Source organism: Mauremys reevesii, linkage group 1, assembly GCF_016161935.1.
Source record: "Mauremys reevesii isolate NIE-2019 linkage group 1, ASM1616193v1, whole genome shotgun sequence".
NCBI classification, from domain to species: Eukaryota; Metazoa; Chordata; order Testudines; family Geoemydidae; genus Mauremys; species Mauremys reevesii.
In genome coordinates, this window is record NC_052623.1 from 128,587,237 (window position 1) to 128,602,687 (window position 15,451).

Below are 15,451 nucleotides of genomic sequence, written 5' to 3' on the forward strand. Positions count from 1 at the left end.
TTCAGTGGTTAGTCCACCCATCTAGGAGGTGGGAAACCCTGGGTCCAGTCCCCCTGCTTTAATCAATCACCTATCATTATTTATCCACAGTGGAACAGCTTCAACAGGGGAGATTGAGGGCATCCCACGTCCGAATATCCCATAGCCCCATGTTTAAAGCACCACTGAGAGGTGGAAGACCCCCGTTCAAATTCTGTCTCCCCTTCAGGCAGAGAGGGGAGAATTGAACCAGGGCCTCCCACATCCCAGGCAAGTGTTCTAACCATAGGGCTAAAAGTTAGAAGATGGGCACCACTGGGTGGCACCACCACCCATCAGAGCACCTATCTTCCCTGGGTTTGTGGATTACTCTGGGGCTTGGGTGGGCAATAGTCCCCTGGATACCTAGAGAGATGCAGCAGTGGACATGCTTAGACGCAGAAACATAGGTGAGGGGGACTTTTACCCTGAAAACTTAGACACTCAGTGGGTTTAGGCACCTACAGGGTTCAGGAGAAGTTTTGTGGATTGCTGTGGAGCCTAAAACTGAGACTTTGGAGCCTCAGTCTGGGGTTTGTGGCTCAGGGCCCTTGAGTCTATCACTATAAGGCATATTGTTTAATCCTTTAAGCATCTTTGTGGCTCTTCTCTGAACCCTCTCCAAGTTTTCAACAATTTTTCGAAGCTTCCAACCCACCCTCCTATCTTAAAGCCCTTTTCTCTAAACGTGTCTGGTTTCCACTGAAACATCTGGATAAAGGGTGTTGTACTAGACTGTAGTTCCTGTGGTGGATACAGTATGATTATCATGAAGGCCAAAAGAATGAATTATAATGATCTGTCACTTATTATAAAGTGTTGACAGGATTTAAGAAGTTTAAGGAAAGAAACTCTAAATTTTCTGAAGTGATAAGAAGTGGATTAAGTTATACTTGCAAGATTTGCAGAGCTGGTTCTCAGACAGAACAGTCCCACAAGGGACAGTCTCCTCTTGTTACATAAAAAGGGAAAAGCACAATTCTGCACAAGGTTAATGATTTTTTTAATCACAGACCAAAACATCATGATTACAAAACTGATGGTTAAATTTAAAACCACCCTATGCACATTTCTGTGGGAATATTTCCCCTTGACTCCCTAGCAGACTATGGGTTCAAGTGAAAAGCAGCACTGTTCACATTTGCCTTTGGAACTGAACAGTGAATTCCAGGATGATGGTTCATGCTGCAAGGAGTCAGGTAAGGATGCTTGTTGGACACATTTCATTCACCCAGTTGGAAGTTGCTACTTTTAGAGATCTCTGCTACCTACATCAGAAATCCTAGTCATCTTGCAGCTTTCAGTCCAGAGCCTTCGCTGCAGCTCTTCATCATACGATACATCAGTAGATTTTGTCCTTTGCTCATTGTAAAGATAGATGCCACCAACTCCTTCCAGCTCTGGTGAGACAGCTGCATAGATGGATGTAAAGGCTCCTTCCTCCGGAGTCTGCAGCCAGTAGAAAGCAAAGCTAAATGAGACAAGTGCATATACATAAAGAACTTGGTTCATCACTATACACTACCAATATCAAAGCGCTTCCCTTGTCCTGTAGCAAGCTTTGTGGTTTTATTCACACTCTGATGAGGAAGGGGAGGAAAAAGGCCATGTATCCAGCCAGCACAGTATAGCATTTTACTAACTATCTATTTAGAGACAGCTTCAAGCCACAAAACTCTCACATGCACATGGAAAACTATGAGATATTTAGAGCCAGGATTTTGGTCCAGGCCCATCTTTTCCAGCAATAAACCAATACGAAGTTTGTTTCTCAGGGAGGTAGTTAATTCATTTCTAAAAGCAAACAAAAATATTAAAATCGCTCGTGTAATTATTCATTTATAAGGACAGGTTCTTTAATCTGCTCTAAGCAGATGAAAGTTTAGGCTGTGTGGATAAAGCACACTTTTTAATAATGTGGCATGAGCAAAAGACCAGGACATCTACAATAGCAAATGAAAATTCTGGTGTTTAATCCAACCAGGAAAGGTAAACCAGATTATTATATTTTGCATAGAACATAATTATCCGAGTTCGCTGCTGTCAGAAAATAAAATGGTAGAAGTTTTGTAACATTTAGCATGAAACAAATGTTTAAATTAAATTAATACCTTATTTCATGAAACACCTTTCATCCTGAGGGAACCCAAAACACTCTCCAGACTGCATATAGAGGGATCACACACATTCACCATTGAAATGATGCCAGTTTTTGTTGTTTTTAAACTTGCACTGAAGTACAGATTTATTTTGAATGTTTGCATTTATTAGTGATACAGATTATGATCAAGGCCTCATACATAATCATTTTAATCTTCATAATTTTGCTTCTGTAAGTAATTAACAGTACAGTGGTCATTTCACAGTATTGCCTAAAGCTGATTGGATAGCATTTCTCAAAAACTTTTTTGACAAATGTGATAGTATTTTTAGGGCTGTCAAGTGATTAAAAAAATTAATTGTGATTAATCGCACTGTTAAACAACAGTAGAATACCATTTATTTTAAATATTTTTGGATGTTTACTACATTTTCAAATACATTAATTTCAATTACAACACAGAATAAAGTGTACAGTGTTCACTTTATATTTATTTTTTATTACAAATATTTGCACTGTAAAAAACAAAACAAAAATATTTTTCAATTCACCTCATACAAGTACTGTAGTGCACTCTCTATCATGAAAGTTGAACTTACAAATGTAGAATTATGTACAAAAAAACTGCATTAAAAAATAAAACAATGTAAAACTTTAGAGCCTAAAAGTCCACTCAGTCCTACTTCTTGGTCAGCCAATCACTCAGACAAACAACGTTGGTTACAATTTGCAAGAGATAATGCTGCCTGCTTCTTATTTACAATGTCACCTGAAAGTGAGAACATCCGTTCACATGGCACTGTTGTTGGCATTGCAAGATACTGACGTGCCAGATGCACTAAAGATTCATATGTCCCTTCATGCTTCAACCACCATTCCAGAGAACATGCTTCCATGCTGATGATGGGTTCTGCTTGATAACGATCCAAAGCAGTGGGGACTGACGCATGTTCATTTTCATCATCTGAGTCAGATGCCACCAGCAGAAGGTTGATTTTCTTTTTTGGTGCTTTAGGTTCTGTAGTTTCTGCATCAGAGTGCTGCTCTTTTAAGACTTCTAAAAGCATGCTCCACACCTTGTCCCTCTCAGATTTTGGACGGCACTTCAGATTCTTAAACCTTGAGTCGAGTGCTGTAGCTATTTTTAGAAATCTCACATCGGTACCTTCTTGTGTTTTGTCAAATCTGCTGTCAAAGTGTTCTTAAAATGAACAGGTGCTGGGTCATCATCCAAGACTGCTATAACATGAAATATATGGCACAATGCGGGTAACACAGAACAAGAGACATACAATTCTCCCCCCAGGAGTTCAGTCACAAATTTAATTGATGCATTATTTTTTTCAACAAGCATCATCAGCATGGAAGCATGTCTTCTGGAATGGTGGCTGAAGCATGAAGGGGCATAAGAATGTTTAGCATATCTGGCATGTAAATCTCTTGCAACGTTGGCTACAAAAGTGCCATGTGAATGCCTGTTCTCACTTTCAGGTGACATTGTGAATAAGAAGCAGGCAGCAGTATCTCCCGTCAATGTAAACAAATTTGTTTGTCTTAGTGACTGGCAGAATAAAAAGTAGGACTGAGTGGACTTGTAGGCTCTAAAGTTTTACACTGTTTTGTTTTTGAGTGCAGTTATGTAACCGAAAAAAAATTGCATTTGTAAGTTACACTTTCATGATAAAGAGATTGCATTTCAGTACTTGTATGAGGTGAATTGAAAAATACTATTTATTTTATCATTTATACAGTACATATATTTGTAATAAAATAATAATATAAAGTGCACTGTGCACTCTGTATTCTGTGCTGTAGTTGAAATTGATACAACATCCAAAAATATTTCAATTGATATTTTATTGTTATAAGTACAATTAATCACTATTAATTTTTTTAGTTAATCGCATGAGTTAACTGCGATTAATTGACAGACCTAATATTTTTAAGATCTTATTCAATTACTGTTTTAAACATAAATCAAAATGCTATAGAGCAGGGTGGTTGATTCGTACAAATATATTCACACCTAATTTATTTGATTTTTTGTGTGTGATTTTTGTTAATAAATAGACACTTAAAACAATATTCATTCAACGGCATTCCCACTGTAGCACAAATTCTGCAGTAATGTTATCTGCTTGCGGTGGCAATCTCATAAAGGTTTTAATAGCAACCATTATACTTTTTGATTCATTGGGCATAAATTAGGTGCTGAGGCCCCATTCCCCCAATATGTGTCAGAGCCATGCTGAATAATGTAGTAAATTGAGATCTATGTGACAGTATTAGGTGAGCTTGGCAGCTGGCTGGCTATAATACCTGCACAGGTCCCTAATGCAGAGCTGGCAGTAGCAGAAGGGCAGCTGTGGACAAAGCACTATCTTGGGAAGGAGGTGGGAGAAGCCTTAACAGCAGATGGCTGCCATTAGGACTGAAGCTAAGTTTTGCAGAACAAACTGTGTGGCTTTGGAGCTGTCCAGGACCTCTAACCGTGTTCCTGGCACATTCCTCATAATGTGAATAATTGTGAACAGTATACTTTAATTGGAACAAAGCTCAGCAACACAATCATTCACCTACTTGAAGAAGAAATTTAAGTTAATGTTAGAATCTTACATTGTTGAGGATTCTACGTATGTGTTACTGTGAACATAAGGACCAATTTCTCCACTTCAGGCCTGATTCAAAACACACTGAAGTCAACAAGAAAACTCCCATTGACTTCGGATCAGGCCATTAGTAAACAACACTGCACTGATCACAATTAAAATGTCAACAGTTATTATCAATTACCCCACAAAGACTTGGTATTTAAGGCACCACAGTTATTTCCTAGTCCAAAGATAGCATAGTAAATATTATGGTAATCAGATAACAGACTATTCACAGGGTAAGATATTACTCAACATGTGTAAAAAAAATCCAGCCCAGGCAAGTAATGGTAAATGTTGATGTTTCAATGAAAACCACTCTGCACTGGGAAGGCATTGGCAACAGTAAAATCAAATAAGGCCGTGATACTGCAAAGATTAGTGTGCATGCTGAACTTTACGTACTGTGAGTAGTTCCACTGGCTTCAAAGATAATATTGACACTGCTTTAAGTTAAGCATGTACATAATTCTTTGCCAAATAAGGGCTTAACTCTTAGCCAGGACTGCCTTCTAAAAGAGGCTTGTGTCTCAATTAAATTTTCTAACCTTGGATAACTAACAAATCATCGTCACTAATAGCAACAAATTAAATTTCGTAATAGCAGAAGGATAGCAATTAGTAGTAATCATTAATATTTCATTAATATATTACATCTGTCAGAAGGAAAGCATTGAGTCTTAAGGTATTGTCTGTATTTTAATTATAAAGCTAGTGATACCGTTCGCCTATTACTCATGTGATGGGTCACTGGACATTGTGTTACTGAGTTCAACAAGTGTAAAGGAAGAATGTCAGTGACTCACAAATTCCAGTGATGATAGTTCATGACTAAAATAATATGGATTTTTTAAAAAATAACCAAAAATAAAATGTTGCACTGGAGTTCTCAATGAAAGGCCTAATCCTGAAAGGTGCTGGTGATGGAGCTACATGTGCGTGTGTACCCTTGCACTTGTGTAGAGTTCCATCAACTTCAACAGGCTCTGAACAGACTCAGAGGTCTGCCTGCATGAATCTTTAAAATGTGTTAGCTGATGGTGGTCAACCTTAGACTCTTCACCAGGACTTGTTCTGCAGGACCTGCTCTGCAGCTTTCCTAGTGTAGCTACAATGCTCCTTATGTACATCAAACCCTGGACAGTTTCAGTCCCAAAAGTGAGCATTTCAGAAAATTATGAGTGATTGAAAACACTCATTTGAAAATTTGAATGGAAACTATTATGTAGCCATAATTACATGTACAGTGGTCACTAAGTAAATAGCTGGGCTCATAACAATGACAACACCTAATGTTAATACAAAATGTCAGATACACAAATAGACAGGACAAGAATCTGTGATACAGCTTTCAAGACCAGAGACTTCATTCTTGACTTAAAAAGCCTTATTCTACTCTTCTCCTTCATGCATCCCTCTCTCCCTTCTTCCATTTTCTCTCTTCTAATCCACTACTCCTCTATTTCTACCCTTCTCTTTGTTCTGCCTCAATTAGAGACCAAGAAAGATCTGGAGATGTTTCATACACTATACTATACTGTTCTACATAAAGACTTAGCCAGCACCTCCAAATTAATTTCAGACCACTTGAACTGCTAACCTCGAGCAAAGTGAAGACTTTAATAGGTTCATTCAATATTAAAATGGTTTACGTTTCACTTTTTAAAAAGAGAGACAATTAGAAACAGAGGAGACAGAGCTGAAAAGTGTACCCTTTCCAGGACAATGCTGTGGCGGAGGACAATTTATTCTGGAATTAGAAATATTAATATTAATATATAGTAAAAGATGCAGTACTGGGTTGAACTAATTGTGAATCCGGTTTCAAAGAAAAAAATTGAACCGTGGAAGGCACAGCAAGAGAGACACATGTTTTAACTTGGATAATTGATACCTATTGCCGGCTTTTTCCTGGAAATTCTAGTACTAGAAAATTGAGAAAGCTTCTGAAGCCTTCTGATATCTATTCTGTCAGACTCTAGGTTTGTCACTTAAAACAGAAACAAAGCTGAACTATTAAATGAGCAAACATTTACTTAGGAGGAGTATGGCCACAGTTCTGAAACCTACTGAAATCAGTAGGAGCTATATAGGTGCTCAGAACCTCTGAAAAATCAAGCCATTTTCATTTAAGAGCCTAAATATGGACTGAGGAGGCTAACCTTAAACAGTCATGTTTGAAAATTCTGGCCTTCGAGACAGGTTTTCAGAAGTATTTAGGGACCAAAAAATGTCAAAAGGTACTTAGTGGGAGTTTTGAAAGTGCCTAGGTGCCTAACTCCCATTGATTTAAGTGAATTATTAAAAGGATGTATGATGCAATGGTGGCAAATATGTTTTCAGCACAGTGCAATGGTGGGTGTGACACCAAAGAACTACATATATTTATTAGAATATACAGAACTTTTATCTGAGGCCAGCAATAGTAACATGTTCTGTGTCTCACACATGTGATATGATGCTGGATCTAGTCTTCTGCACAACAAACTTAGCCATCTGTCACCACAGGATTACAACTTGCTGAGGTATGAGCACTCATTTGATCAGACACATATTGAGTGGAAGCCTGTCAAAGCCAACAATTTGTGCTACCAATGCGTATGTTTCATATGGCTGTGTGCAGGGCAAAGGGAACTTAAAGATGCCCTAATCATGTAGTTGGGCCCTGAATGATCACAATGGTCCCTTCTGGCCTTGGAATCTATGAATAGCATCAAGCCAGAATAGCCAGTGCTACTCCAAACCCTTCTAACCTCCCAGCGTAGGGATTTATGTTGGGAGGAAGACTGAAGAATGCTGCACTCTAGAGATCCCTGCCAAAATAACAGCATCTGGAGTGTCATAACTGGGATAAGGTAGAGCAGCCCTGAGGCTATTCTGAGTTACACTTGGAGCTAACGTGGCTCCCCAGATGCCCCCAGGATAGCAGGCCTATGGGAAGCATACATTTATTACTGTTAACCTTATCCTATTCCATCCCTCTTCCCTCTTATGGTTCATTATGTTTTGATTTAAATTAGATTATAAATTCTTCAGGGAAGGAAAAGTGTGTTTTCATGTATTAATACAACATCTAGTGCAAGGGGGCCTCAATCCTAATTGGAGTTTTGGGGTGTTAGAGAAACACAAATAATAAATAATACTAATAAGTCTCATGGTGAATGTGTCTATCTGGATTATGAGACTTCCTTCGTAGTGATACCATTAGAAGGTATATGAATTGTTTCTTCTTGGCCTGTTTCTATTAGTTTGCTCCTTCTACAACACTATATAGACTGAGCCATCCTGGTTGATGTTTGCAACCATGTCTGTTCTAGGTGCTAGTCAAACAGGAGCCTAAACCCCTCTCTATGGCAGATGGTATCGTCCCAACTCCATGGGCCTGTCTGGCACCATCCCAGGCTATGTATAACTCATTGGACTGCAGCATTACAGTTAAAATTATACATCTGTTCATTAGAAATGTTTCTCATGGGGACACAAGGCTATCCAGTGAGAAGTCCCGGCGAAGATGATTCTCAGCATAACAACGTTAACCATTAAGCCAAAGGGTCTATTGCTAAGAAAAGGCCTATTGTTAAGTGAACCAAACCCCTATGAAGTTTTAAGAATAATTTTCAATAATAATATTAAGTGGTGTAACCTTTATGAAGAGGGAAATTTAGTTTAATAAGAATGGAAAGTTTCTTTTCTTAATGTTTAATATAATATTCCTTTTTTAACCACAATACATACTAACCACATGAGGATGTAAGTCTGGATATTGCACTATGTGCTTAGAAATTTGCAACCATGTTCCAGACAAAAGGGGATATGTGTAACTGTCATGTGTAAAAAAGGAAGTTATGGCTTGTCAACAACCTATCTATAAAAGATTGCAAGTTTGAGTTAATGGTTGGCTCAGACAGGACTGGGATCAGACTGGCATTGGCTGCAAGCTTTGGATTGGGTATTGTATATCTATTCTTATTATGTGCTACTCTTAAATAATAAAGGCAACTTTATTAATAAAGACAATCAATCCTGACTACTCCTGTCTCCCTATTTCATTGTTACCATCTCAGACCGAGCCACTAACAATCAACACGTAATTAATATATATGTAAAGGTAACACAAATTCCTCCATATTATAATAGTGCCTAGAGGCCCCAGCCACAAGAACTGCATTGTCCTACTGGACAAAGGTGTAGTTAGAGCCAGTCCTTTCCGAGAAGAACTTACAATCTAAGTATATAAGGGTGGGAGGGGAAACAGAGGCACAGCCAGTCAGTGATTTGCTCAGGTCACAGATCGAGGACAGGAGTAGAATCCAGCTCCCTGAGTCCCAGTCCAGTACCTTAGCCATCAAGTCCATGCTTGTCCTTCTTCTCTGAGTTTGTAATATAATATGGCATTCATTTATTTATAGCCATTTCTATGGCTTTCATTACCATAGCATGCAAACACCTAATTATAAGAGAAAAAGTACAGATCTTTTTTAACCCTCTCCTCACTCCTAAATATAGACTGATCTATCATTAACTAAGAATACTTAATCATAGTTTAGTATTCACACTAGAGACTTGTTATGTTAAAGAGCAATACTGTTATTCCTATTAATCATGCTATGCCTTAATTCTACAGAGAGTTTTCAGCTATCATTGTTATTATCTGAGTCATATAACTGACAACATAAGACAGCTCCTCCCTCAGTAAACACAACAAAGCTACTTGGAGAGAGATCCTCTTTGATTTCTAATGCTAGAACATCTGCTTCATCTAATGACTTACATCCCCTTCCCTTTGTTGGGAAACCAATTTAAATATGAAGCAAAGAGTGAATGGATCAAAATTAAAAGAGGAATCAAAACAACAAACCCCTTCTGAAGGCTTTTAATTTATAATTCTGCCATGCATTGTCTCATGCCAATTTATAGTTTATCCCCATTTCAGTGAATTTTTTCAAAGAATGCCAGGCTCTGGGCAACCATAATGATACACCACAGCAAATCAGTAGTCTTTAACTTACACTGATTGCTACACTATTACCAAGCCAAGATGTTATGAGGACAAGCAACATCCTAATAAAGATGTTTCCCAGTGGATTTGGAATTTATTTTCTTCTTAATTAAATGCACACCTATGTAATGTAGAATGACTTTTCACATCACACACAATGATGTAAAATATTTTTCACAAAGCAATCACTCTATATCTGACCTATCTTTAGTGAAGGCACCACTACACCAATGGGAGAGCTTCACCCGTAGGTGTAGTTAATCCACCTCCCCGAGAGGCAGTAGCTATGTTGATGGGAGAAGTTCTCCTGTCGACATAGCACTGTCTTCACAGGGGGGTTAGGTCTGTATAACTACATCACTCAGGGGTGTGGCTTTTTCACACCGCAGAGTGACATAGTTATATCAATATAGGTCTGTAGTATAGACCTGGCCTTAAGCAAGTCAGTTTACCTTGCTATCTCAGTTTCCCCATCTATAAAATCAGATAACGATACTTTCTCACGTACTTTACAATTAGTTAATCTCTCTAGGATGCTCAGAACATACAAAGCACTCTAATGTTTTGATAGTATTAGCGTAGGAAATCTTTTGGTAAACCGACACAGGTTGATAAAGCATGAGACAAAAAACAGAGTAATTTATTAAATACTCCAAAGATATAGAGAACACCAGGTATTTCAAGAGCACTACCATTTTCAAGTAAACACCTAGCGGTGTCAGTACTGGAACAGAGTAAGCCTTCAGTCCTAAATACCCAGAAAGTAAACAGATAAACTAACCTCTGAGGTGCCTGGTAAAGGACCTGATCCTGTAGTCCTAGTCCCACTGAAGTCAGTCAGTCAACTCACTTGGATAAGAAAGAACTGGGCTCAAAGTGTGTGTGTGTGGCTAGTGTTCATTCAGTAAGATAAGCAAGCTAGCCCCAGATGATTGCATGGTGCTGTAAGTACATCGAAGCATTCTGCACTCCTCTAATAGCATGAAAGAGGAAAAACACTGGGGAAGAGGAAATAAATCAGAAGGAAAAAAACATTTGTTTAAAAAATTTTGTGTGGACTCTCTAATGGATCCTCCTTCCATTCACTCCTCCTGAAGTATAGCAATTGGCATGCAACAACGTTCTGCAAATGGATAAGCAGGGGACACATATAGCTGTACATCTGGTGCCCTAGACCAGTGAGATTTTATATTTGACTGCCAGCCAGCCACCCAGACAGCCAGCATATTTTTTTTGGATGGCTTTCCAATAGCTGTTACACGAGAGAGACAGAGAGAGAGAGAGAGATTAATCTATTGGTACTAATCTTTTCCCTTAGGCTCAGCGATTGAGTCTCAGCCACTCTTTTCATTCTCCCTTCGACCGACTCTAAGGAGGCAAGAATTGAGTCTGATAACTGTCTAGGGCAGGGATCGGCAACCTTTAGCACGTGGCCCATCAGGAAAATCTGCTGGTGGGCCAGGACGGTTTGTTTACCTGCCACGTCCGCAGGTTTTGCCGATCGCGGCTCCGACTAGCTGTGGTTCACCGTTCCATGACAACGGGGGCTGCGAGAAGCGGCGCAAGCCAAGGGGTGTGCTGGATTATTAAGCCTTTGTTTGCTGGGGGAAATTTCCAATTGAATTCATGAATGAAAATCGTTGTGTGTTGTGATTCAGTACATTTTTTTTAACACATAAAAATAAAGGCAGGGACTTGAACTGAGGTTTGAACTGTGATTCTGAATCAGCTGGCACTGTGCTTCAAATCCCTCCACTGTCTCCCCTGCGCTTACTGAACCATGCTTAAAATTCTGGTCCTCACCTTGAAGTCTCTGCACAATTCTGCATCCATTTATTATTTAGTATGTACTGTACAGCAGAACCCAGGGGCTTCAATCAGGGCTCCACTGTAATATCATGCAAGCAGGTTCACATGCTAAACTTTCATCTCTTTCTCAGCTCACTCTTAATTATGACCCCCCCATCACTCTTTTGTTTCACCAGAGATGCCTGCCGCACCTCTCCCTTAATTTCCTTTTCATGTCTCCTTCCATGCGGCCACCTGACCCTCACCCATGCCTAGAATAATGTTCCTACCCCAGTGTGCCAAGCACCCACCCTCCCTTCCCTCATATCCCTCTGGAAAGCCCAGTCTTTCCACAAGGCCCACAAATGCTAACTCACTGCCATATAGCTCCATCGCCACCCTGATTGTAAAACAAACAACACATTTAAGTTATCACTCTCTTCTGGGTCTCCCAGGACATTCTCATTTGATAAATATGCTCAGTTCACCCCTGATGGTGGAGTGGGATGGAACTTGAGGTCTCCTCAGTGCTTCAGGAGCCAAGGGGCTTCAATGCCATCCTAGCAACTCCCTTCCTCAGAACACCACTATCACTACTGCAACCCCTCCATCAGCTTGTGCAGGATATGTGGAAGGCTGCAGTAGATCAGCTGTTCTGGCAGACTCCCTTCTCCCAGTCTCTGGAGCAGACACGAGTGGCATCCAACATGCGTGGTGGTGGGGTGCGGTAGCAGCATTTTGGTGGGAAGGAATAAGTTCAACAGAAGGAGGAACAGACCTACATCAAGTGAATGAATGTCAGCACCTTGACCCAGCCAACCCTGCAAAGTGTAGGGAAAGGTGTTCACAGCTGGCCCTGAAGGTGGCTACAGTGCACTAGCTGTCATGCATACAGGCTGGGGCAGAAAGTGCAGGTCGTCCTGTGAAAAGCACAAGCCAGCAAGAGCAGAGGTGAAAGTGACTCTAATATGTTGTGCCTTTTTGTATTCTTGGACTGCTGGAAGCCCCAAGGGCTGCTCTAACTTCTGGCTTGGCTGCAACAACCCCAAATTACTGTCTGGTGCCCTAGCATAGCCGGAGTGCTAAGTGCTTGAGCCACAAACATTCTTTCCTCAGGCATGCTCCTGTGTGGGGGCTACATCGAGAGGTTGCAGAGGGTCTTTCTGATGGCCTACACAGCTCTGAGGATTGCTGGTAAAGCAATCCGGCCGGTTTTTAGTCCCCAAGTGGCATAAAGAGGCCAAAATACAGCTCAGAATCTGGAGCCAGGCAGTTTTCTGATCAGCACATTTTCATAATAAAATATTTGCTTTTCGCTAATCTAAGACTATCCTTAATGAAGTGAATGAAAAATAACCAACCTTTAAGTCTGTGCTCAGTAAAAGAGGATTACAATTGTTTGTGAACTTTGCAGAGACTGTAACACAGACAGAAAAAAAGTTAATTTTTATTTGTGTAATCCCTAACAGCCTCTGACAGTCTGCAAGACAAACAGTTTTAATTATTTCCTCCTTGCTAGATCACTATTCTCATCATTTCATCAGAAAAAGTAATGTATTGTCTATTACACAGAAATCAGCACAACTGCGATTAAAAGGAGAGTCATGTACCCTGAGTACCAGCAAATTATATGAACATCAAACTGACAAATTCATCTTTTTGCAGCTCTGGCCTGAGATAACATGACATTTAAAAAACAAAGACTGTTCTAGTCATTCTGGGATTTGTGGCAATCTAAAAGGTTGACAATTTCTTTTCAATAGTAATTAAAAAGAAATCCAAAGAATCCTGTCGGCTATTAATAAATACTATACAGCTGTTACATGTTGCTGTAAAATAAGTTACTTATTTTCTTAATCTGAACCGCTGGTGCATGACAATAACTTTAAAGCTAATCATTGATAATGACTGTACTTAACGAGTAGGAGCTCCATTTTGAGAAAAAAACTGGCTCTAATTCATAAATAATTACTGAAGCCATGAAGCATGTGAATCTATACCCAGAAGAAATATGCACACTATTTAAGAGTTCTATAGTAATATTTGCTTTCCTTCTTAGACTGAGGTGCATTTTTTCTTTGTCGTGATACTGCGAATATATAACAACTCAACATTAGTTTGAAACGTAAATGAACCTGTGTAATTTGCAGTTGATCACTCTCAGTGGCAGGATTGCTTAGAAATATCACTGTGATACTGTGAATTTGGCACTCTGTGTTCTATTGTTTATTCCGAGGGATGTTTAATGACCACAAAATGGTCAGGACTTCAATTTTTACAGGTCTGGCTCATCACTGCATTACTCAAGTTTTATGCTGGTGTTTCTCCTCTGAAGCCAATGGAGTTATTTCAGCATGAACCTGGAATAACACAGTTTGGGGGAATTTCTATGGCCTGGGTTATATAGGAGGTCAGATTAGGTGATCGCAGTGGACACGTCTGACTTCAGAATCTATGACTTTATGACTCCGGTCCTATGTCTTTTCCAAAAGACAGGCCTCTCCAGCAAAGCAATATCCCAGATGCACTGGTCCACTGCTTGGAATAGCTTGAATGGCACAAAACCGCTGGAGTGTCAGTGAATCTGGCCCAATGGCTCCTAAGAGTATCCTGGTACAGAGGTTTATCACTGACTTAGTAGGTCCTCTGCTACCTTCTGAATCATAACCACCACTTCTTAAAGCATAATAGGCCTAATTCTTTAATATGGCTTCCATCTTGGGTGGTCATTTACACCTATGTGAATCCAGTACAAAGCGGTCATAAAACTAAAAAAGCTTCTAAGTTAGAATTCCCTGCTCACTCACAACATCAGTAGAATTTTTTACACACAGTTCCCAGTTATAACTGACTCCAGGTTCAAGGCAATGTGAGAATCAGGCCCTTCAGGTATTTTCTTGTAGGTATTCCATCCAAGTACTCACCAGGACAATCGGGTCTTTATCTATATTATTTAGAACTGTGATAGATCCAGGCCAATTGGGAACAGCAGAGTAGTCCTATTAGTATCCAGGAAGTGGGCAGGCAAAGCCCGCCCACTGCTAAAGGACCTCCCCCCTGCCTAAGGGGAGGATCCACAGGTCTGGGATACTAACTAAATACGTGGGACAACAAATGAAAAAAAACAGGAGCGGGAGTGAGGTCATAGGGCTAAACGAAGGGAACCAGATGGGGACACCGAGCAGAGAACCCCGGACAACGCCCACTGCTCCTCGAAGGCGTCAAGGGAGCCAGTGGACGAACAGCAGAGTAGTCCTATTAGTATCCAGGAAGTGGGCGGGCAAAGCCCGCCCACTGCTAAAGGACCTCCCCCCAGCCTAAGGAGAGGATCCACAGGTCCGGGACACTAACTAAGTATGTGGGACAACTAATGAAAAAAAACAGGAGCGGGAGTGAGGTCACAGGGCTAAACGAAGGGAACCAGATGGGGACACCGAGCAGAGAACCCCGGACAACGCCCACTGCTCCTCGAAGGCGTCAAGGGAGCCAGTGGACGAACAGCAGAGTAGTAGAAGGGAGATATACTGGCCACTGGATAAGCAGTTTTCTGTTCCCCAAGTGACCAGAGCAGATGCTGCTCCAGGCTAATGAGAACACCTGACTTCAATTAACCTACTAAGAGTCAGGTGAGGCTGTTAAGCACCTGACTCTAATTAAGGTCCCTCAGTTATAAAAGGGCTCACTCCAGTCAGGCCAAGGGGAAGTCAGGGAGTCAGAGGAGAGGAAGTGCGTGTGAGGAACTGAGAGCAAGAGGTGTGCAAGAAGCTGAGCATGAGTAGGCATACTGCTGGAGGACTGAGAAGTACAAGTGTTATCAGACATCAGGAGGAAGATCTGGTGGTGAGGATAAAGAAGGTGTTGGGAGGAGGCCATGGGGAAGTAGCCCAGGGAGTT

At 40.5% G+C, this 15,451-nt stretch overlaps 1 protein-coding gene across 1 annotated transcript in view; it reads right to left on the reverse strand.

Annotated features, from left to right (window-relative positions):
• Window positions 1-1,004: 1,004 nt before the first annotated feature.
• DHRSX (dehydrogenase/reductase X-linked) overlaps window positions 1,005-15,451 on the reverse strand; it is a 222,025-nt gene continuing 207,578 nt past the window's right edge. The window contains exon 7 of the mRNA XM_039535496.1: window positions 1,005-1,467. Within this exon, the coding sequence (XP_039391430.1) occupies window positions 1,270-1,467 (198 nt within the window). The 3' untranslated portion in view covers window positions 1,005-1,269. The remainder of the gene's footprint in view (window positions 1,468-15,451) is intronic.